Source organism: Lissotriton helveticus, chromosome 10, assembly GCF_964261635.1.
Source record: "Lissotriton helveticus chromosome 10, aLisHel1.1, whole genome shotgun sequence".
NCBI classification, from domain to species: domain Eukaryota; kingdom Metazoa; phylum Chordata; class Amphibia; order Caudata; family Salamandridae; genus Lissotriton; species Lissotriton helveticus.
Window position 1 is genome coordinate 1,145,580,220 of NC_136071.1, and position 24,057 is coordinate 1,145,604,276.

Sequence of the window (24,057 nt, forward strand, 5' to 3'; positions counted from 1 at the left end):
GAACTGATGACCCACACGAACTTGAATGGTAATGTTTCTTACAGATATAGCGTTACCATAGGTAAGTAACTTGTTCATTTTCCCTATACAAGATCACAGTGTTTTCTCGCTCTTTTCTAGGCTTTAATGAGCATTGGAGCCGAGTCAATAGTGATACTTACAACGAAGACAAAAATATGAGTGCTACATTAATGTTATTTACATATTTATCATCATAAAATTATCACAGTGGATCCTATGATAGAAGCACAGAAACTGTCATGTTCTGTGGACGTGACTCAAATCATTAACTTCACAACCAACTTGAATTCCATGAAACAATGGCGTTGCAATATTTCTAGGTTTACCCATTTCCTCAAAGGGTTCCAGGTTTGTGTCATGTCAGTCCTACTTTTCAAATTTCTGATTCCCTCAAAATGCAGTTCAATTTTTTGTAGTTTTCAGCAAACTACCACATGTATTGCAAGACAGCATGGAATTTTGTATGCATAGAAATGGAAGAAAAAAATCAAATTTTCTTTTCCTTAAGACATGCCACACCAGTGGATGGAAACTTACATGTTGTAATATTTCTCATTGTTGTCACAATATAAGATTACAACAGCCTGGCTCACGTTAATTGCAGACCTTTCTCGTCGCAGGCTTCTAAGAACGACATTCGCAATTATCCGGAAACTTGTTGAGACATGGTCTGCCTAGAACATGCTCTCGATGTTGCAGGCCATGCCTTCTCAAATATGTTCCAAGATTAAAAAGATTTTTAAAGAAACACCATCTGTTTGATTTGTGATATATTCAGACAGCCTTTTGCTTTCTCTAATTCTTCAACTCTCGTACTTTGCTGCTGTTCCCCCAAAATGTTTTCTCGCTCTTTTCTAGGCTTTAATGAGCATTGGAGCCGAGTCAATAGTGATACTTACAACGAAGACAAAAATATGAGTGCTACATTAATGTTATTTACATATTTATTATCATAAAATTATCAACTTAGTTTTAACACTCTAAAGAAGAGAAATCCACAATTTTCATTGGCATAAATCCATATTCCACTTTCTGCCATCATAAATCTAGCTCTCTGGACATACAGCATTTATTGAGATCAGTGTTCATTATTACATCACAATAAAATTCTCTGTCATTGACAAATCATGTAAGAATTTATTGATGTTGAAAATTTCAAAACTATTATTTTACATGCTGGTTGGAACCTTTTGATGTCTCCGTTTAGATGGAATTCCCGTTCTTTGAAATTCTTCCTTTTCCTTCAAATACTCTGCTTTGCACTCCTCAAAAAATGCTGGATCTCTGTAACTGTGGTAAAAATAAAATAAAAATCACCATTACAAATGCTTCTTTAATCATGTGTTTTTGAGGCAAAAGTAGAAGCAAAACTCCCTCCCCATTTTATTTAATACTTACATCAACATATATGATGCACACAATAGCACAAAACAATGGAATTAAAAAGTGTCAGTTAAAAATGATAAAAGATTACAATTGAAATATTTGCTAGAGGAAAAACAATTGAAAGCGTGATTTAAAGCCAGTGAAAAACGTTACAAAAGGTGGAAAAAGATCAATTCCGGTCTGTAAAAGTGCAATTAGGGCATTCTAGCTGATCTTTCTACATTTCCTTCAGACACTGGGCATATCACGCTAATGAGAGGGTAATGTTGGACAACTGGCTATTAGCGGATCCTCTGTGAATTACTACCATCTCCATCTTATTGGAAAACATTATCCTTCTTAACTTCACAACTCAAACTGCACTTCTCCTTGTCATTTCCTGCATGGATTATTTCAAAGATTTCTACAATCAATTATGCTTGCAAGCAAATTCCTGAAATGGATCTAAGGGCTTAAAACGCAGTTCGTGTCACTTCAGTCTTGAAGTTGAGCGTTTTGGTTTATTTTGAATCTTAAAAAGTGGGCCACAAAATAAATGTATATATGAACTGTTCATGCGTTCTCAAGAAAGCAATAACTCCCTGGCAAGTGATTCTTTTTCACATTAAATATAATTAGTGTGCCAGAATTATTTTTCTGTGTTAATCGTTTTAACATCCCATTCTTTTCCATTCCTAAATGCTCCATACGTTGACCAAATATGTGCTCACTTGAAAGCAAAAATGTTGCAGTCTTCAATACCCAATTTCAGTGTCCCAACTAATCTTCTAGCTCAGTAGTTAATTCTCAAATGGGAGCCCTTTAGGATCTCTAAAGTAAAAAGCATTTGGTCTCAGGTTTGCCTTTTCCACCTACGAAAAGCAAATGTGTGCAACTGAAAGTGGACTTTCCAACTCAATAATAGAACTGAAAACACATTTCCCCTCAGAACTAATTACATACTAACCCAAACTAGTACGAAGCAGTAGGCACAAAATGGACGCTACCTAAAACACCTAAACGGTGAAGTGCTGAATGCTTGCAATAAGTCTTGCCACGGGCAATCACTTAGGGTAGCATTCCAAACCATTGTTCTTTTTCCCACCATCCCACCTTAGTTTGGACCCAACTCTACGCAAATCAGTCTTGAACCCGCTCCAGTAGGGACAGCCCAGCCTAACCTGCCTGGGAAGGTTCTTCCTGAACCGGAACACAAGTATCCAAGACCAGTTCGACCCTGATTGGGGCTCGTCATTCAGGTGTAGCTTGGCTCCAGTGGTACAGTGAGCAAGTCACCAAGAATCTGGTCTGGCAGTTTGGGGTGGACTGTTCCTATTTGAGCAGGGTCAATACTCATTTGCATATGGCTGGGTCCAAATTGAAAAATAGCATCATGAGCAAAAGAACGATGGGTTGGAATGCTACCCAGAGTGATTGCTAGTGCTTAGGTAAACTACACGCATTCCTCCCATTACCTTATGTGTGTACCAAGTGCATGGTACCCAGCTGGGAACAAGAAGAACGCTCAACATAACTAACAGAGGGTGAGGGTATATTTTGTTATCTTACATTAGTGGTTTGTAATTCGAACAAATTAAGGTCCATAGTTAGGCTCTGGGATGTGTTGGCTGTCCTATCAGGGAGTCGGAGCTCATGAGCTTCACTCTCCTTGGTGGAGGATGGTCCTCTGTATTTAGGTGGGGATCTCTCTGCTGTGAAGGCAGCCACTATGGCTACCTTGACGGAAATGAAGTTTAAAAGAACCAGAAGTTTGTTTTCTCTAAACAAAAAGCAAATGACCCATCAGGCAAGAAGCTTTTTTCCCTGCCTGTGGGAGACATTTAACATTTTCCCAAAAAACGTCTTCAATAACAGACACAGGTAGGGATAATGCATGTTAGTAGTCCATCACTAGGGCAGCACAACATTCACTTTGACCCAAGAGTAATGTACAGGGGTGAGGGGGGGACCGAGCAGTAATGTATGGGGGTGAAGGGAGGCGGGGGGGACAAGCACACACTTCTCCGATGGAAACCCTGCAGTCTAAACAGAGTTGGGGGGGTCGAGGATACCAATGGGATTGGTCATGCCCAAGAAGCCATCTGCTGACCCAGACACGCTTTTCAACTACAAACCCATCTCAACCTACCATAAACAGCGAAGGTATTAGAAAAACGACAACCACCAGCTCCTCAACGGCACGGAGTTTGGATTCAGGCCCAACCACAGTACAAAAACAGCACTCATGGCTACCCCACAAGATATCTGCATGATCCTTGACAGAGGAAACACGAAGGGCTCATTCTTCTGAACCGCTCTGCTACATTTAACATTGGTCTCACACCCCATCTATTCAGACGCCCAACAATATTCACATCCAAGGAACCCCTCGCTGCTGAATCTGCTCCATCTTAATGGGAAGAATACAAGCGGTCGCCTGGCAACTTTCTCCCCGGAAACCCGCAGACTCATCTGCGGAGTGCCTCTTGGTTCTCGCTCAGCCCCACTCAATTTAACGCATACATGACCCCTCTAGCCAATGTCATCCACACACACAACATCAATATCCTCTCCTACACTGACACAAACCTCATACTCTCCCTCTCAGACAAGACCCCAACAGAAGAAACAAGTTCACTGCCTACATGACCGAAGTGGCTAACTGGATGAAAGCCAACTTTCTCAAGCTCCACACCGACAACACAGAAGTAGTGATAGTCGGCAAGAACGCCTCACCATAAAACTCCAACTGGAGGCCGGCCAAACTCGGACCCACACCCAGCACCCTTGCCAGGAACCTCAGAATAACCTTCAACAGCAAACTGGACATGACCAACACGAGTCAAAGCCATCACTGCATCCTGCTTCCAAAAACTGAAAATCTTCAAATGGCTCCCGCTCAACACTAGAAAAAGATACATTTTACTTACCTGTAACTATAGTTCTCCGGTATTGAAATCTTTCATCGATTCACATGCTTGAATTATTCCCCATCAGCGAGATGGGAGTCCCCGGTATTATTAAAAGAAATGTCCTAGAACATAAGACCTTATTATTATTATAATTGCATTTATTGAGCGCGCAGCTACCCGGAGGTTTCCCGGCCCTTATAAAAAATGTTGTAAGATATCTCTGTCCTTTAATATAAAAAAAAGGACCAAACTTAGAACTAGCCAATCAGTAAATACCACCCTGTAGAACCTCCCTGAGAGAAGCTCCAGTCCCTCAGATTTACCAAGCACAAGTGTCCATAAATAGAAAAAACTGAGATAAGTAAGTGAGCCTTCTCCAGGGGAGTCGGGCGGCTCACATGTGAATCTGTGAAAGATTCCAATACTGGAGAACCATAGTTACAGGTAAGCAATTTGTTTCTCACTCCAGTATTGGAACTTTCATTGATTCACATGCTTTAATCAGGTGTAGCGAGCAGTGAGTAACACATTTTCATGTCATACAGCAACTGTAGAAAGGCACGCAAGATAGCATTGCCGCATACAATAATATACTCTTATAAATACATAAGCAAAATTACTCAAAGTATACATCTATACCATAAATCATTGAACGTGAGACAGTAAAGGATGGTGGGAAGGAACTAAAGAAAAGAATGCTCACCTTATTGAAAAAGATGTCTGAGAACCGCTTGCCCTACTGCCGCATCTCGCTTAGTCTCAGCGTCCAAGCAATAGTGCTTGGTGAATGTGTGCGCCGTCATCCAAGTTGCTGCTCTACAAATGTCAGGCTGGGATACCCCTGCAAACAGCGCTGTAGATGTGGATATCACTCTTGTAGAGTGGGCACGGACTCCTTACGTCAGAGGGTGGCTCACTTGTTGATGGCAGAATACAATGGCACTTGATATCCATCTGGAAATGGAAGGGAAACCTTTTCTAGGTGCACTGTACACAATAAGAAGCTGATTTGACTTGCGAAATGGCCTTGCCCTGTTCAAGTAAAATTGTAGGCACCTTTTAACATCTAGAGTGCGCAGAGCACGCTCCGCCACAGTCTGTGGGTTTGGAAAGAATGATTTCAAAACAATTAGCTCATTAAGGTGGAAATCCGAAGGAACCTTACGGATGTACTTAGGGTTTGTTCGTAGAATAACTTTGTCTTGTTTGAATTGTAAGAAAGGTTCTTGAGTAGTAAAAGCCTGGCGTTCACCAACCCTTCTCGCTGAAGTGAGAGCTAGGAGAAGAGCCACTTTCCAGGATAGGAACTTCATGTCCGTCTTGTGAATAGGTTTGAAAGGATGTTTCATTAATTGACTTAGCACTGTATTTAGCTGCCAAGCAGGAGGAGGTGCCCTTACTGGAGGGAACATCCTAAAGAGACCTTTAAGAAACTGTTTGATCAGCCTACAGGACCATAGAGATGGAACCTTAGCTGATCTGCGGAAACTGGAAATGGCAGCTAAATGTACTTTAATTGATGCGTGAGCCAAACCAGAGCGAACCAGGAGAAGTGGATAAGGTAAAACTTTCTCTGGAGGTGAGTGGAGAGGATTGACCTTAGACGATGCACATCACATGCAGAACCTCTTCCTTTTAAGCGATAAAGTCCTGTTAGTGCTGTCTGCTCTTGCTTTAGCCAGAACCGGTCTACACTCCTGTGGGATCTTTAAGTGTTGAAATTCTCGGAATTCAGGAGCCAGGCTGACAATTTCAGAGAACTGGGGTTCGGATAACATACTTGTTCCTTGGTTAATCGTAAAAAGGGACGGAAATGGTCTGAGATGGATGGGAGGCTTGACTGGAAGTAGGTGAAGTTCTGTGTACCAGTGGTGGCGAGGCCAGGCTGGAGCTATTAGAATGATCTTGCAGGGTTCAGTCTTTATCTTTTTTAGTACTCGCGGAAGAAGAGGAATGGGGGAAATGGCGTAAGCAAATGTGCCGGACCAAGCTATTGAAAAGGCATTCTCCCATGAACACTGATGGTGACGCCAACTTAAGAAGTACCGGCATTTCGCGTTCTCTGGAGATGCGAACAGATCTATGTTTGGCTTGCCCCATAGGGAGAAAATGTTGTTGAGAGTGTGTTGGTCCAATTCCCACTCGTGGCAAATTGTCTTTAGTCTGCTCAACGTATCCGCTATGACGTTCTTTTTTCTTGGGACATACTCCGCTAATACATGCATTTTGTGATGAATCGCTCAGCGTCAGATAAGCTGGGCTTCCTGAGAGACCAGGAGAGATCTTGTTCCTCCTTGGTTGTTGAGGTAGTGCATTGTGGTGGTGTTGTCTGTCCTGACAAGCACCAATGCGTTTTGCATTCTTGGCAGGAACGCTTGGAGCACCAGAAAAACTGCTCTCAGCTCTAATAGATTGATATGAAGATCTCGGTGGGAAGGCGGCCATCTTCCGCGGACCTGCAAGTCTTGAAGAAAAGTTCCCCAGCCCTCTAAAGAAGCATCCGTTGTAATCACGAGAGGAACAGCCTGCAACGGGAATGGCAGAACCTTTGATAATTGGTGAGGTTGCGTCCACCAGTCCAAAGCCACTATCTTGAGAAGAGTGATCCGGATCAGGTCGTCGAATGAGCCTCCTATCTGCACCCATTGTTCGTTTAAAGCCTCCTGCAGAGGACGCATGTGGAGAGGTCAATGAGGTATGAGAGGGATAGAATAAGACATCACTCCTAGGAGAGATTTGAAAAGGCGTACGGAAAGAAACTTTCTTTTTTGGACCCGTTTTGCCAAGGATATTAGCCATCGTTGTCTTCTCAGAGTGAGATACGCCATATTTTCCGTGGTGTCCAGGATAGCACCTAGAAACACCAGTCGACAGGATGGTTGCAGGTACATTTAAAGTGAGGCCTAATTTCTTGAAAAGTTGCAGACAGGCTTTGGTGGATGTCTTTGCTGCTTCGTAAGTGGGGGCCTTAAGAAGCATGTCGTCTAGGTAGGGAAAAATTTGATGATGATGTGGTTGCCTTAGATATGCTGCGACTGGCGCTAGACACTTCGTGACAACGCAGAGAGCGGATTTTAGTCACAAAGGTAGGACGCAGAATTGGTAGTGACTGTCGGCCACAGTAAATCTCAGAAACTTCTTGTGCTTTGGGCATATGCAAATATGCGTCCTGGAGATCCAGAGAGGCCATGTAATCGTTTCTGTTGAAGAAGTGTAGCACATCTTGAATAGAGATCATGAGTAATGATTGTTTTTTGAGGAATTTGTTTAATTTCCGTAAGATCAGTCTCCACTTCTTTAGCTTCTTTCGGATCAAGAAGAAACGGGAGTAGAAACCACTCCCTCTTTGATTGAGTGGAACTCGTTCTGTTGTTCCTTCCTGCAAAAAGTTGGTAACTTCCATCTTTAAGAGATGTAGGTGCTTTTGGTGGAGGGATCTTTGTAAATTCCAAAACAGTGGCCAAATTGGATTAGGTTTAGGACCCATTGGTCCGATGGTATGTCCTGCCACTGCTGATAATAACGGGATATTTTGCAGCCCACCGAGGATAGAAAAGGTTGGATAGAGGCTGATAGCTGGGACAGGTCATTGGCGACGATCAGTCTCCTTACCCTGGCATCCTGATTTTCCTCTAAAAATAAGTCTTGTTGTAGGTCGCCGCAGGTGGCTGGCGGATTTAAAATGGGATTTACCTCTGTGGTCCCATGAAATCTGGTTGCATCCCCCTACTTAGGGCACTCTCAGTTTTCCTTTTGGGTTTAAATAATTTTGCCACAAATTTTTAATCAATACTTCCATGAATGTATTCATTCATTTCAATGTGAATCATCTCCTTTGAGCTTAATATCCTACTTTGCTCATGAAGCAACATTTGTTTACATCTTCAAATTTTTAGAAATCTCCAATGCATTTAAAGCATTAGCTGCTCTTCATCAGGGTGTATTTTCTGTAAAGCAAAAATGATAATAATAACGTTTATGAATACAAGATTATATAAAAACAAACATCCATAATGTATCTCTGGTATAGAAGTGCAAGTGACTCATCAAAACAAATGTGTTTGCGGCGTGCGAGTGTGCCAAAACGTGGATGAAAAACAACAAGGTGCTCAATCTAGCTCGTGATCATGTGAAAAAATACTTACAGCTGCCGCTATTTTTAAAGCATGTGGAAGTCGCTTCTGAAAAGATAATAAAACGTAGTATCAAATGGACGTCCTGTGTCGGACCCATTATCATAACGTTATGCGTATCGGTAAAATAGCCATTAAGTGTATAGAAATTAGCAAACGGCTTCACCAGATGTGCAATGTTGCACGCTTCAAAATATATTATTTGGCACTTACTATCTGTCCGGTGTCAAATGATTAGGGCGGCGGATTCAAAGTGATCTGAAGGGTGTCAGTATCACCCTCCTGAAAGTGTTCTTGTGTGTAGCGCGAAGCGTGATGACGTGGTCTGGCGAAGAGTAAACAGTGAAAGATGGACAACGCCAGCTTTGGGTTGCGGCGGAAATTTTTAAATGTACACGGAGTTGTCGAAATCAAAAGTGTATGTGAATTGTGCAAAAGAACATTGGTATTTAAAAGAAAATGTAGTATAGGTTCACAAATTAGAAATAGTACAGTATGTGTACACCTGAAAAAAAGAAGAATATATTACAGTGTGAGTTCACCTGAAGGAAATGAAAAAAACCGAAAAAAATGAATAAAAATTCAGGATTTAACAGCATCTCAAACTGTTCCTCGGTGCAAAACGCAGCCTGTCCTTAAAGGTAACAAGCTTATTCAATCCTTTCCTTCAAACCAAAGGGTTTCTGGGATTGTAGTTTCATCATCCAGTAGTTCTCTCGTCGTAATAAATGTTTATTATTGTCCCTTCCTTCCTTTTTGTCAATTTTTTCCAGAACCATGAATCTTAATTGCGATATGTTATGTTTTTGTTCCATGAAATGAATGGCCACTGTGGATTTCATGTTTTTTGTTCTAATGTTGGACTTATGTTCATTAATCCTCAAGCGTATTTTTCTTTCAGTTTTTCCCACGTACACTTTTCCACATGGGCACCTCAATAAGTAGACTACATTAAATGTCTCACAGGTGGCAGTTACTTGTAGTTTAATACTGTTACCTTTCATTGGGTGGTGTATAGTGGTACCTTGGATAATGTTGTTGCAGTTCTGACAGTTTTGATATGGTTTCGTTCCGCTATGGAATGACTTCTGTGGTTGTTTTTGCTTGAGTATTTCTCCTACGTTTTTGTGGCGGGTATAAGCAAAAATTGGGGATTGTGAAAATGACTGATTGAAATCCGGCTCCATTGTCAATATTGACCAATGTTTCTGAATAATTTTCTTGAATATTTTACTAGAGCTAGATTGATCACCTTGTCGTTTTTCATACACGTTTCGTCACGTTTTAGCATACTCGCATGCCGCAAACACATTTGTTTTGATGAGTCACTTGCACTTCTATTCCAGAGATACATTATGGATGTTTGTTTTTATATAATCTTGTATCCATAAGCGTTATTATTATCAATTTTGATTTACAGAAAATACTCCCTGATGAAGAGCAGCTAATGCTCGAAATGCATTGGAGATTTCTAAAAAATTGGGAGATGTAAACAAATGTTGCTTCATGAACAAAGTAGGATATTAAGCTCAAAGGAGAGGATTCACATTGAAATGAATGAATACATTAATGGAATTATTGATTAAACATTTGTGGCAAAATTATTTAAACCCAAAAGAAAAACTGAGAGTGCCCTAAGTAGGGGGATGCAACCAGATTTCATGGGAGCACAGAAGTTCTAGTCTTAAAATCTAGTTTTAAAGACGTTACAGGACGGAAACGTCACCCCAAGGTGCACCCAAAAAGAGTAAGAACTTTTCAATACTCAACAAACTTTATTCAAAACGCAAAGTTACGGTTGTGCGCAAGCTGAAACTGTGTATAGGATTTAAAATGGGGCCTGTATTGTTGAGCGGTGGAAGAATATAGCAAGATTGTTGGTATCCTGCTCTGTAGGATGGTATCCTCTTCCTCGGGAGCCACGGAAAGGCATCTTTCTGTACTGTAAAGTGCCTAAAGACGTAGCCATATCTGTGTCTTTTTTTAAAGCTTGAAAAGCCTCGTCAACGTGGCTGCCAAATAATTCTTCTCCATTATAAGGCAGGTCAAGAATCTTCGTCTGTACCTCAGGCCTGAATGAAGTGGCTTTAAGCCAGCCTTGACACCTTAAGATGGCCGCTCCCGCTAGCTGCCGGAAACCAGTGGATGCCACATCTTAAGTGCAGTCTATTACTTCAGAGGCGGTCCGCTCGCACTCAAGAAGAATTCTCTTAGCTAGTAGAATGTCAAAGAATGGTGCCAAATCCGACCACATCAACCTATTATAACGGCCCAATAAAGCGAGAGAATTCGCAGCTTGTACTGTCAAGGCTGACCTAGTTGAAAAACACTTACCGATGTTGTTAAGCCTTCTGCCTTCTTTATCAGGAGGAGCAGTCAGGGGAGCTGAAGGATTCTTAGATCGTGCATGCGCTGCTTGCGAGATCACCGAATCTGGTCCATCCGGAGCTTTATATTTTTTTGTCCAGCGGCGGCAACACAGGTGGAACAGTTGCTGGATTCTGCATTATTCTCAGTCCCTCTTTCCATATATATTCAATATAAGGGATATACCTCCTTACTGTAAGGTTCTTTAAAATCATACAGGAAACAGTCCTGCTGATGCACAGGCATCGGTAAATCAAAACTCTTTGCTGCTCTCTCCAGAAGGTTGTGGAAACCACCAATATATTCCGGAGGTGAATCAGCTTGTGGGAGAGATGGAGATACCGGAGTGGGAATGATGTAAGATCCCATTCATCCTGATGAATCTCTCCTTCCTCGTCAGAGGATGACAACTGTGGCACAGGAGCAATCTGAGGAGGAGGCTGAACCACAGGAGACTGTTGGAGAAGGGGGGAGCGAACCTGTGCCTGGGGAAAGGAAGGCGGAGAAGGAGGAGGAGCCTGCTCTGGCAGAAATCTCCTCTTATAGTCTGCCACCATAAATTGTAGGTCTGTCAGCCAACTTGAAGGAAGGTACATCATGTCCTGCTGTTGATATTGTATGAAAATACTCCAAAATAGAGAAAGAGAAAAAAGCTGAGCAGAGCTCAGTGGAGACTTCCTTAGCATGACGTGCGGTAGAAAATCTGAGGGCTGGAGCTTCTCTCAGGAAGGTTCTACAGGGTGGTGTCTACTAATTGGCTAGTTCTAAGTTTGGTCCTTTTTTACTAAAGGACAGACTTATGTTACAAAAAATGTAAGGGAAAAGGCCTTATGTTCTAAGTCTACTAGGACATTTATTTTAATGACGACGGGGAATGATTCAAGCATGTGAATCTATGAAAGTTCCAATACTGGAGTAACTATCACTTATACCCTAGTCACCAGCAAGCTTGACTACAACAACATCCTCTACGCTGAGATCACCAAGCACCTCACTAATAAACAACAAATCAGCTGGAAATCAGCAGCCAGACTCATACTCAATTGCCCACAAGGGATTCACAGCACACCACAGGGAGCTCCACTGCCTCCCGATAAACAAACACATTTGTTTCAAACTACTCAAATACATATTCAAGGCACTGCACAACTTAGGCCCCACCTATCTGACCAGTCACATCACCTTCCACCAACCACCACCACTCCTGCAGGACTCCTACTCGCACACATCCCATGCATACACAGAACCAGATCCGTGGATCAGGCGTTCTCCAACATCGCTCTTAAAGCATGAAATGCCCCCCACTCCACATCATAGCCTTGTCCTCCCTAGTTAAATTCTGCAAGAAGCGAAAGGCCTCACTCTTCAATTAACCAACCTACCATAAGCAGGTGCACACACACACACCTGAGCCAAGATAGCAATACAAGGAAGGAGGACGGCAGGTTTGTAAGTTTCCTGCCACTCCGCCAATCCCGAAATAAGTTCCTAATATTAAATCAAAGGCTGTCACACGAGGCAACATTTGGAATCTTTAAGGAAGCAGGTTTTGTGTAAGAACAAAAAGATATATCTGATAGAAATATCTAGCTGTAGATTTTTTGTTAGACTTTCCCAGGCATCAGGCTGGATCTATAAGACTTTTGCTTGAGTAATACACGTGCATGGCAGTAGGTGGCATTAGTCGGCTCCACGTGACGGCGGCAGTGTCCGCTCTGGAAGTGACCTTGTTTACCTATATAGGCGCCACCTTGACGTGCTGACGTCAGTTCTTTTCTTTCTGTGCCAGCTAGTGCATATCCGTGAAAAGGGCTACCTTATGTCACTTTTTGACAAGCTTTTTTCGACATTTTGTCTGGAATTTTTGGTGAGTAGGTTTTTCCACAATGTTGAAGAAGACTTCTGGATTCAAACTGTGCGGCGCCTGCCAATGCACCTGTCTGTGACTGATCCACAGTTAATTAGTCTCTGGTGCCTGGGGCGCGACCACAACTCAAAGTAATGCTCCGACTGCCTGGCCATGCCTCCTAAGGCTTTGAGGGAGCAGTCCCTAAAGCTGCTTTTGGCCAGGCCCTCAGCTGCCCGCTGTTTGCCCCGGAGGTCCTGTTCTTGGTCCCAGTCTAGAAGAAGGTCTACGCACTGCTCAGGGAGTCCCAAGTCCTCGTCCTGCCACTGAAAGGCGGTCAGGTAAGAGCCATAAGAAACACAAGAAGTCAAAGCCTCAGCCACAAGAAGTCAAAGCCTCATTCGACTTCTCCCCGTCCGTTGGCCGACATGATGTTGAAGTCTCAACGCTCTAGGCCTCGTACTGCGGAACCTGAGCCTAGGTTGGCTCTGCGTTTTTCTCCCTTTCCAGGAGCCAGAGCGACCCATGCCCAGCTTAAAGGGAACTATAATGCCATGTGCCTCATATTTGGGCGACCTGACCCTCCCCGCGTCCCTTCGGGCCCCCGAGTCTCATAGGCTCTATCGGGTTCCACGCCAGCGGCTCGGCTGCCCCGCCCCTCCCCCCCCCCATAGATCTGATGATGGGTCCGGACTGGCGTCGGTCTTGCCACTGCAATCTTCCCTAGTGCTGGCTACTGCACAGAGATTTCCGACGCTGCTGGCGCCAGCCCCATTCTTATCCAGACTCGGAGCCAGATCAGCACCTAACGGCACCGATTTAGACAGCCACGTTGGTTCCTAGGTCCGTTCCACAGCCTTATTTTGAAGGGCCAGGAATGGAGGAAGATTGGAAGGGGTCACTGCACCCTTTACAAGACCAGCCTGAACACAAAATGGACTGGTATGAGGAATTGGGTGAGGCCAGTGGACTGGATACCTCTCCAGATTCTGGCTTGCTTTCCTATGCCTTAACGTGGCTACGGAGCAGTGACCTTCATATGCTATGGTGGTGAAAAGGGCAGCTGAGGTCCTGGACATTTAGCTCCCTTCGGTGGTAGTCAAGACGAACATCTTGACAGAGGTCCTACATCCGGGTGTCCGTTCCTCTGGACCCCTTTTGCCTTTCAATGAGGCCATGACTGATGTCCTTCTGGGAACCAGGTCCTAGACCAGCACAGGGGCTCCTGTGAATAGGACAATCCCCTGCTGCCACCGCACTGTACGGGGTGACCCAAAATCATCACCAACCACCCTACCTCTGAGATCTTGGTAGTCCAAGCATCTACCTCACAAGAAACGTCCCCTTCCGCAACTCCAGACAGAGAATCCAAGAGCCTGGATAGATGGGGCAAAAAAAATGTTTTCTTCCACCAGCATTGTATTGCGGGCAGTTAACAACGCATGCCTATTGGGCAATTTAGCTCACTGTTTGTGGGAAACAGTTGCGGAAGTGCTGCCACAGGCCCCAGGGGAGGCCCAGGTCATTCTCTCCCAAGCAGTATCAGACAGGAGAGATGCAGCAAAGTTCACCATTTGTTATGTGCTTCACACCACCAACTTGCTGGGCAGAGTAATTTTATTGATGGTGCACACCTGGATGAGAACTTCCCTTATGTACATGCCATTTGATGGCACCCATCTATTCGGAGACCAGGCAGACATGGTCCTGGAGCACTTTAAGGACTGAAGGGTTACGGCAAGTCTTTGGGCCTCTCAGTTACCACATGCCCCCCGTCTGCTTTTCACTACTTTCGTGGACACAAAAAGCGCTTTCAGCCACACCAGCCATATCCCAGTCGCAAGACCGCGCAACTTCAGCAACCTCTATACAGCCATGGGTGTGACTCCTTTCGACCCCATGGATCGGGCAGCCAGGGTGCAGAGCAGGAATATCGTCAGAGAAATATCGTCTGACACAAATATCCCTGCAGAAATATCGAAATGAAGAAATATCGATAACAAAAATATAGTTTGACCAGAATATCGACAGACAGGTAAGTAATATCGATAACAATAATATAGTTGTAATAAATATCGTTTACAAAAATATAGTTTTCAAAATATCGATTTTTTAATAATGTCATGTATTTTAGTGTTTTTAATGAGAATTGTTTGTCATTTTAATATATGTTTTTGAATTTTAATAGTTATTAATGTATATTATGTTGAATTTTGTGTTTAGTTCCGTAGCGGGTTGTGGGTTTATAGGGGAATAGGGTGGGAAGTAATTTAAATATATAAAATTAATTGATTAATTAATGTGTTAATTTAATAATTATTTGTTAATTAATTTCAAATAGGCAATTATTAATTAATTATGTTAATTAATTATATGAATTAATTATGGTAATTGTTTAATTATTTTTAGGTGTGTGTAGTGGAGTTTATATGTGTAAATGGTGTGAAGTAATTAAATTGTTATTGATTGATTATTAAATACTTTATAAATTAATTGCCATTAATTAATTAGTAATTATTAATTGTAAATGTGTAATTAAATTTAGGTTTGTGTTGTGGTGTTTATAAGTGTATATGGTGTGAAATCTGTCAATTAAATAACTAATTAATTATTTAAAAACAAATTAATTATCATTAATTAATTAGTAAATATTAAATGTAATTGTGTAATTATTTTTAGGTTTGTGGTGGATATTATAGTGTTAAATAATGTGTAAATATATATTTTTTTATTATCTTTGTTAATAATATAATATTTAAATGTACATAATAATTATGTTTATATTGGAAATTAAATTTAATAAAATATGTGATTTTTTTTTTATTGTTTTGGGTTCCAGCGCTTTCCCTACTGTTGTACCCTGTGGAGTGGGAATAGTAATTTTTACCCCTACGCTATCCAGCGCTTTCCCTACTGTTGCACCCTTTGGAGTGGGAATAGTAATTTTTACCTCTACGCTATCCAGCGTTTTCCCTACTGTTGCACTCACTGGAGTTGGAATAGTAATTTTTACACCTACGCTAGCCAACGCTTTCCCTAAAGATGCACCCTCTGGAGTGGGAATAGTAATTTTTACCCCTATGCTATCCAACGCTTTCCCTACTGTTGCACCCTTTGGAGTGGAAATAGTAATTTTTACCCCTACGCTATCCAATGCTTTCCCTACTGTTGCACCCTCTGGAGTGGGAATAGTAATTTTTACTCCTACGCTATCCAACGCTTTCCCTACTGTTGCACCCTCTGGAGTGGGAATAGTAATTTTTACCCATACGCTATCCAGCGCTTTCCCTACTGTTGCACCCTTTGGAGTGGGAATAGTATTTTTTACCTCTACGCTATCCAGCGTGTTCCCTACTGTTGCACTCACTGGAGTTGGAATAGTAATTTTTACACCTATGCTATCCAACGCTTTTTCTACTGTTGCACCCTCTGGAGTGGGAATAGTAATTTTTACCCCTACGCTATCCAACGCTTTCCCTACTGTTGCACCCTCTGGAGTGGGAATAGTAATTTTTACCCCTACGCTATCCAGCGCTTTCCCTACTGTTGCACCCTTTGGAGTGGGAATAGTAATTTTTACCTCTACGCTATCCAGCGCTTTCCCTACTGTTGCACTCACTGGAGTTGGAATAGTAATTTTTACCCCTACGCTATCCAACGCTTTCCCTACTGTTGCACCCTCTGGAGTGGGAATAGTAATTTTTACCTCTACGCTATCCAACGCTTTCCCTACTGTTGCACCCTTTGGAGTGGAAATAGTAATTTTTACCCCTACGCTATCCAACGCTTTACCTACTGTTGCACCCCCTGGAGTGGGAATAGTAATTTTTACCCCTACGCTATCCAACGCTTTCCCTACTGTTGCACCCTTTGGAGTGGAAATAGTAATTTTTACCCCTACGCTATCCAATGCTTTCCCTACTGTTGCACCCTCTGGAGTGGGAATAGTAATTTTTACCCCTACGCTATCCAACGCTTTCCCTACTGTTGCACCCTCTGGAGTGGGAATAGTAATTTTTACCCCTACGCTATCCAGCGCTTTCCCTACTGTTGCACCCTTTGGAGTGGGAATAGTAATTTTTACCCCTTCGCTATCAAATGTTTTAACTAATGTTTTAATTTTGTAATTAAATGTATGTATTATTATTTTTAAATACTTTTATGTGTTAATTAAATATAGAAAATGTTATTTAATTCAAAATGTTTTATATATGTTTTTATTTTATTTTTATATAATTATTAGAGTTTATTAATTGAATAAAGATAATAATAAAATGTATTTAAGAAAATATATATATGTACACATTTATTAAGTTTATAATGATTAAATTAAGTTTATTTGTTATAAATAGTTAAAATATAAATGTAATTTTATTTATTTTGTTAATATTAATAATATTTTATTATTTAATTTAAGTTATAATATTTTTTTACGTCGATATTTTTTACATCTATATTTTTTACATCTATATTTTTGAGTCGATATTATTGTACTTACCTGTTTAAGTATAGGGAGTCGATATTTTTGTAATCGATATTTTTACATCTATATTTTTGTAAACTATATTTTTGTAATCGATATTTAAACATGGAACCGGCAGCCAGAGGTAGGTCAGTCCACTCTTCCCCCTGCAGCCTTCAAACCTTCCTAGTAAGCCCGCCCTTCAAGATCATGGGTGGCCAGTTGGTGGCAGAATCCATCACTGGCAAAGTATCACATCAGACAGGTAGGTTCTTCAGATAGACCGAAAGGGCTACTCCCTCCTCTTTGAGGCTATCCCTCCCTCCATGCATCCAACTTATGACCGGCTGACGGAGGACCACCTGAAATGGTTTCAGGAGGAGCTTGATTCCAGTGGCATGGAGAGCACGGGTCTCACGTCTGAGCATACCCGTCGCACCCGGGGTGACAAATGCAAAGACAACAATTGATGGACGAATGTTGCACAATGGCAAAACATTCACCCCCAGTCAGTGGGAAGGATATGCCCAAACGTGAGTCCCGTGCTCTCCATGCCACTGGAGTCAAGCTATCCTGGCTGATGAAGGCTGATAGCCAGAAACCGGTCCTAGGATGCTTGATTCCGGTCCAGGGAAGACATGTCATGGCAGTTCGGTCTGGACTGTTCCCATGAGGCACAGGGTCAAGACTGATATTCATATGGCCATGTCTGAACTGGGGTGGTGTGGTGAGCAAAATAACGATGGATTAAACCCAGATCTGTGACTGGGGGTGAATGTTTGGCCATTGTGCAACATTCCGTCCATCAATTGTTGTTTTTGCAGGAGTTTCCAAGGCGGCACTCGCTCCGAGATGCTTTTCATCTCGAGTGGAGCTCAGGCCTCCTATACACCTTTTCCACCAATACCGCTTCTGTCCAGAGAGCTGGGCCCAAACTATTCTTGTGGCTCCGGACTGGGCACAAAGAGTCTCTTTTTTTCCGAGCTTCTCCAACTAAGCATTGATCTTCCGATCAGGCTGCCGCTTCGAAAGGATCTTCTATTGCAGCAGCAGCGGAGGGTCCTTCACCCAAACCAGTCAACTCCATGGCTTCTTAGATGGAGATTGAGTAGCAGCAGTGGATACCATTCGACCTTCCGCCTGAAGTCTACAATGTTATTTTGGCAGCCAGGCGTCCCTCTACCAAGACCGTGTACACCTGCTCGTGACATAAATGTGTAAAATAGTGTGAAGAAAGGTCTATAGATCATCTTTCTGCTTCCCTCTCTGAAGTCCTTCTCTTTATTTTGACCCTTGCCCAGCAGGGCTTTGCTCTGGGCACTCTTAAAGGATATCTTTCGGCCCGGTCTGCCTTCTTGAGACTGCCAGACCAACCCTCTTTATTTAAATCCCCTATTGTAAATAGATTTTTTAAAGTGCTTGTACATATGTTCCCACCTGCCCCATCCATCATGCCTCAGTGGGATCCTAATTTGGTTCTCACCTTCCTCCGTTCGAACCTCAAAACAGCCTTTTTGGTGGTAATAACTTCCGCCAGGAGGGTGAGCAAATTGCAGGCTCTGTCATCCAGGCCTCCTTACATGCCATCTTCCCTGATAAGTTGGTGCTTTGCACTAGGGTATCTTTCTCACTGAAAGTAGTAACACTATTCCACAAGAGGAAATAAGTCACCATGCCCACTTTCTATGCTCCTCCGTACCCCTCTAAAGAGGTGGAGCGACTCCACTGGCAGCTGCTAAAAAGAGTGTTCTCATTCTGCCTTGACTGCACTAAAGAGTTGCGGGTAGACAACCAACTCTTCATGGGGTACGTTGGAGGTTGTGCAGTGCAGCAGAGGACTATCTCGCAATGGATTCTATGCATCAAAATTTGCTACGCTCTGGCCAAGAAATTGCCTCCTGATGGTTTAGGAGCTCATTCCACTAGAGCTAAGGCTGCAACTACAGTGTTGCAAAGTGGTGTTCCAGTCCTTGACCTAAACTTGTCCGCAGTCCCTCCTCAGGGTATAGTATTGTTTGGGTATCAATTCTAAGGTAGGATTCTGCGGCTAGATGTCTCTATCAGACTGATAAGTTGCTTACCTTTGGTAACACCTTATCTGGTAGAGACATGATCTAGCTGCAGATTCCTTACCAACTCACATATCCTCCCCACACTCCGAACAGGTTTTTAGGGTCAGGGTTGATCCCTATCAGGGCCTTAATGGTTCTAAACACACCACTGTCAGCGCACTTCATGGCTACATGCTCCTGGTGTGGAAAGTCGTGAAAAGTAACTGACAGCGCGCTGAGGTGGTGTCTATATAGGTGACAGGCACACAGAGCCAACCGATGCCACCTACCGGCGCACAAGGGTATTACTCGAGCAAAAGTTTTCTGGATCCAGCCTGATGCCTGGGAAATTCTAAGATAAGGAATCTGTGTCTAGACTCTACCAGATAAGGCGCTACTGAAGTTAAGTAACTTGTCCTTTAAAATTTCTTGTACATATTTTTTAATGATTGTCTGATTCTGGACAAATCACAATCTTCCTGTACCTATATTATTTCTCTGAACTTAAAATTGTAAAAAGTCAAATCTAATGCAATTATAAATATGTTTATTACAATTCAAATACGCAAATCCACACCTTTCATGAATCATCCTCCTACTAATACTGTCAAGGCTGGACTACAGCAATGCCTTGCTGCTTGGTGCCCCTGAATCAGCCTTCAACACCCTTCAGCGAGTACAAAATGCGGCGGCCAGAGTTTTGACAGGCACTGCAAAAAGAACTTCGGCTAAGCCTGCTCTTAAAGCTCTCCATTGGCTCCCCATCCGGGAGAGAGTTAAATTTAAGGCCCTTTCCATCGCCTTTAAATCTCTCCAGGGAATTGGCCCCCCTATCCTCAGGGACCTGATATCCCCCTACAAGTCCTCGCGTTCCCTCCGCTCTGACGGGAGCAATTTATTGATCATCCCCAGAGTAAAGAGAACTCGCTCTGGAGGCAGGAGGTTCTCTGTGAACGTAGCCAAGATCTGGAATGATCTTCCTGCTGCTCTCCGTCTGGAACCCTGTCTCCAGAAGTTTCGGAAATCTTTAAAGACCTTCCTTTTCCCAAGAGACATATGAGTTCCGTTTCCGAGGATCTTGGAAGCTAGCTGTGTGTATCAGCGCTGGGACGCTCTTGGGCAGCCATGCGCTTAAGAAATCTAATTTCATTTCATTTCATTTCATTAATGTACAATACTCCTTTGCTCTCCAGATAGGCTTGCAAAAACAATACATACTTGGGAAAAATTATCAACTATTTAAACATAAACAAATTGAGATTGCATTTTTAACTGTGGATAAGAGACGTTGTATGCAAACAAATTACTTGAGAAGGGGGTTTCAAGATCTGGTGCTAAACCTTTAAAAAAATGTGGCCATATTTCAGCCGTTATGAACTGCTAAACTGGTCACCCACTGGAATTTGACATTATGACAAGGAGAGCAAGTGACAGTGCCTGAATTGAGACAGCTATTACTGACTGTGTCTGCTGCCAAAAAATGAATAGCTACACCACTTAAAGTGATGAGAAGGCACATCCGATGACCTGTTAGGTAAGGTCGCCAGGGCTTTACCATTTTCTGAGTTCATTGTGCTTTAATGAGGAACCTTATAGGGTGAAGTTTCACAAAATCTGGAATACCAGGAATAAAAACCTAACCATGGGGAAGAACAGAGTTTTCACTTAACATGTATGAAAATCCTCTTTCCAGAAAAAAAAATTATTTTCTAGAGTCCCCTCACCCACCAGGGTTTCCCCTAGGTGGCATGCTTCATCATTGGGGTCCTCTCAATCCGCTGCGGATTGAGGCGTGCTGCGACTTGCGGAACTACGCAGGACCACTAAGTTGTGGAAAATATGTAGTGCAGTGAAAGTGGAGTGGAAAAACAAAAAGATAAAAATACCTAATTAGTGGGCTAATATTTTATTCCTGCCCCTAGTTTGTATGACTAAAACCAACAACTGCCTGAAACGCTGCATGGTATTAAACGCATAAAGTGAAGCAAAAACACAAAAGAATATTCATTCCGCCTTGATCCCTGTAGTCTGGCAGAGAACCACAGAACAAGGCAAGCAGCTGTCCCTGAATATTCTGCTGTTTGCTTTGAGGTGGCGCAAATGTGGTATAAAGGCTAGTGAGCGATGCATAGTGTTGACATAAGAAATGCGACTGCCAGGATTGCGGTGTGTAAAACACTGAATAACTTGTTGCAGAGAAGCATAGTGGAAGTAGTGCTAGAGACAGAAAAGTGGCGTCTATTGGTCAACACATTCTCAGAGACTGAGAGCTGCACTAATTCCTCCCTTAGTGATTAGGGCACAGACTGAAATACTTAGCTTGGTTTTAAAAATGCGGGGACAGACCTGTGTCTGGAGTCCTCTAGTGCAGGAACCTCAAAGGCTAACTTAGGGTTTTGTATTGAGTCGGGAGGTGAGTGGTGCAGAAGATGAGTGGCAACGGTTGGGGATGTGAGGTTGTGGCAACGGACAACAGATTTCTGTTAATTATCTCAAGATCCTGTGCTAACTGAAGCTGTATTATGAATGTGGGCCTTACAATGCAATGATTACTTCGTATGCTAGCGGCATTAAAGTAGAGAAGCAGTGGATATTGGTCCGACGTGTGGAGAAGTGTTCCTATTTTAATGATACAGCAGATGCCTATAAAAAGATGAAAAGCAAATGAATGCAAGATAAATGGACAGCTAGATGTGAGTTTCATATATTAATATTCAGCTGTTACTGGAATATTAATTTGTATAAATGGCCCTGTTCCATTAGAAGACAGTACTCAGATTACATTGGAAAATATATCGATATTTGTGGGAGAATTCAATGGCAGGACCAAGCACAGAACATGAAGCAGGTTTGGCAGGGGAGTGTGCTGGACAGATCATGGAGGCCTAGTAGACCGTTGTGAAGTTGTCTAGGTCTTGGCACTTAGACAAGACAGGGGAACTCCTTTTCATCGATTCATCAGTCTCGCTCTTGGAATCGCTGGTGCCCTGAGTGATACAGCTAGTTTATCTACAACAAACCTCTATCCGACTAGTCTCCCAGAAGGATTTACCTTCATGGAGGCTTCAGCTGCAACCATTCTCGGTCAGGGGGTCTTAGGAATGAGAATTCAGAATTTACTTGCAGGAACAAGAGATAAGTGACAAGTGGACATGAAAGCAGAAACCTGGGACACGTGCAGAGTTACAAACAAAGGGGTCTGACTCGCAAAAACACGCTCTGTGAGAAAAGCCGTACTGGTAATCCTAACTATCTGGTAAAACAAATTAGAGTTAGAGGCGTTTCCAGTCGATAACCTACAATGTGTTGCAACACCCACAGAGAAGACAATGCAACAAGGTGGACGACTGTATGACCTGATCAAGCATGAACACACCTCTGGCAGCAACACAGCAAAGTCTTGTGTCTAGAAATGCAGGATCTCACACTATGCATCAGGAAATATGATGAGGCGAGAGATGATCAGATCAATTGAGCTGCTCTGTGCCCAGCAAATTAGGCTTAGGCGTGAGGAATCCCTACAGGAAGCATCCTTACCTCCCTTGATAGTGGCCAGAAATAGTATCCAGGATGCTCTCAAACAAAGCAAGATGTTCAATGGGCTATTAAACATAAGAGTACAGGCAGGACACCAGGCAGGAGGGTTTCCCACAACAGCTTTATGCTGTATTTAGTGGTCATGTGATCCGAACTGTAAGAGACTGGGAAGCTGGAATTACTGTCCACTATGATGCAGAAGGCCACCGTAATTTTCACAGTCAAGGCAAACGTAATGAAATGAAATAGTGTTTTTATAACGCGTGTGTATGCCAAAACGTCTTAGCGCTAGAACTGTCATATCCTAAACAGAGGGGGTAACTTGAGATTAGGAGTTGGGTGCGAACAACCAGGTTTCGAGCGCCTTTCTGAACAGTTGTCGGTTTGTTTGTCACCTTAGGTTCAAAGGCAGAGTATTCCAGAGTTTAGGGGCCAAATGGAAGAAACTTCTTCCATCCCACTTTACAGTCTTCACCCTATGGATGACCAACAACGAGTAAGGTTTTCTCAGGGTGGCAGATGGGGTGGGATCTGGCAAGTAAGAAAAGATCAGGTGTGGTTTATATCATTACCATGTATAACCTATGTACCCTTTTTCCGAGAATGAATGAAGTAGAGAGAAGTCGAGGAAACGATACTGTGGTGAGATTAGGTGCTGATATTGTAGACGACCAGGCTGCATGCTGGCAACTATGTAGGGATAATACCAACCTCATTAGAGGACTTGATAAACAATAATATCGTAGAGTTGGCACTTTGAAACCGGTAGGAGGCTTTCATGTCAACTCTCCTCCATGATCCTCGCTTTGCCAATGGATCCTCTAGCAAAGATGGTGAGGAAGCATTTCAGTGAGCAGGGTGAAGCTGCGAAACGGATTCCGCATTTTCTGACACATTGCTTTACAATAGTGAACTTGAGGCAAAATAATCCATGACATTGGAATTCAAAGATTTTGATTTGTCATCAGGAAATACTTTTCAAATATATCCCTGTATTGTATTGTATTGTAATTGCATTTATATAGCGCTTACTACCCCTGAGGAGGCGTCGAAGCCTCGTCAACACATGTAACACAAGCCTAGCTTGGGAGCAACTGAGGGCTGAAGGGTTTTAGAAGATGTGTACATCAAGTGGGGATTTACACATTTGAATTAGATAGTAACATTACTTGTTATACATTTACAATTTTATGTACAGGGCAATGAGGTGATTTGTCCAGAAACACGAGATATCAAGACAAGTGCTGAAGCACAGATTAGAACCCGAGCCCAATGGCGGCAGGATAACCAGCGGATCAGGTCGCCTCACTGATTAACCCATTAGTTATGTAATATTATTCAAGTCTAAAACTTTGGTACCTCA

General features: G+C 42.6%; 1 protein-coding gene across 3 annotated transcripts in view; it reads right to left on the reverse strand.

The window, feature by feature from the left end:
• Positions 1-951: 951 nt before the first annotated feature.
• CMC1 (C-X9-C motif containing 1) overlaps positions 952-24,057 on the reverse strand; it is a 310,123-nt gene continuing 287,017 nt past the window's right edge. For all 3 annotated transcript variants that reach the window (XM_078663953.1, XM_078663954.1, XM_078663955.1), the window contains one exon: positions 952-1,311. In XM_078663953.1, coding sequence (XP_078520079.1) covers positions 1,191-1,311 — 121 coding nt within the window. In that variant the 3' untranslated portion in view covers positions 952-1,190. The remainder of the gene's footprint in view (positions 1,312-24,057) is intronic.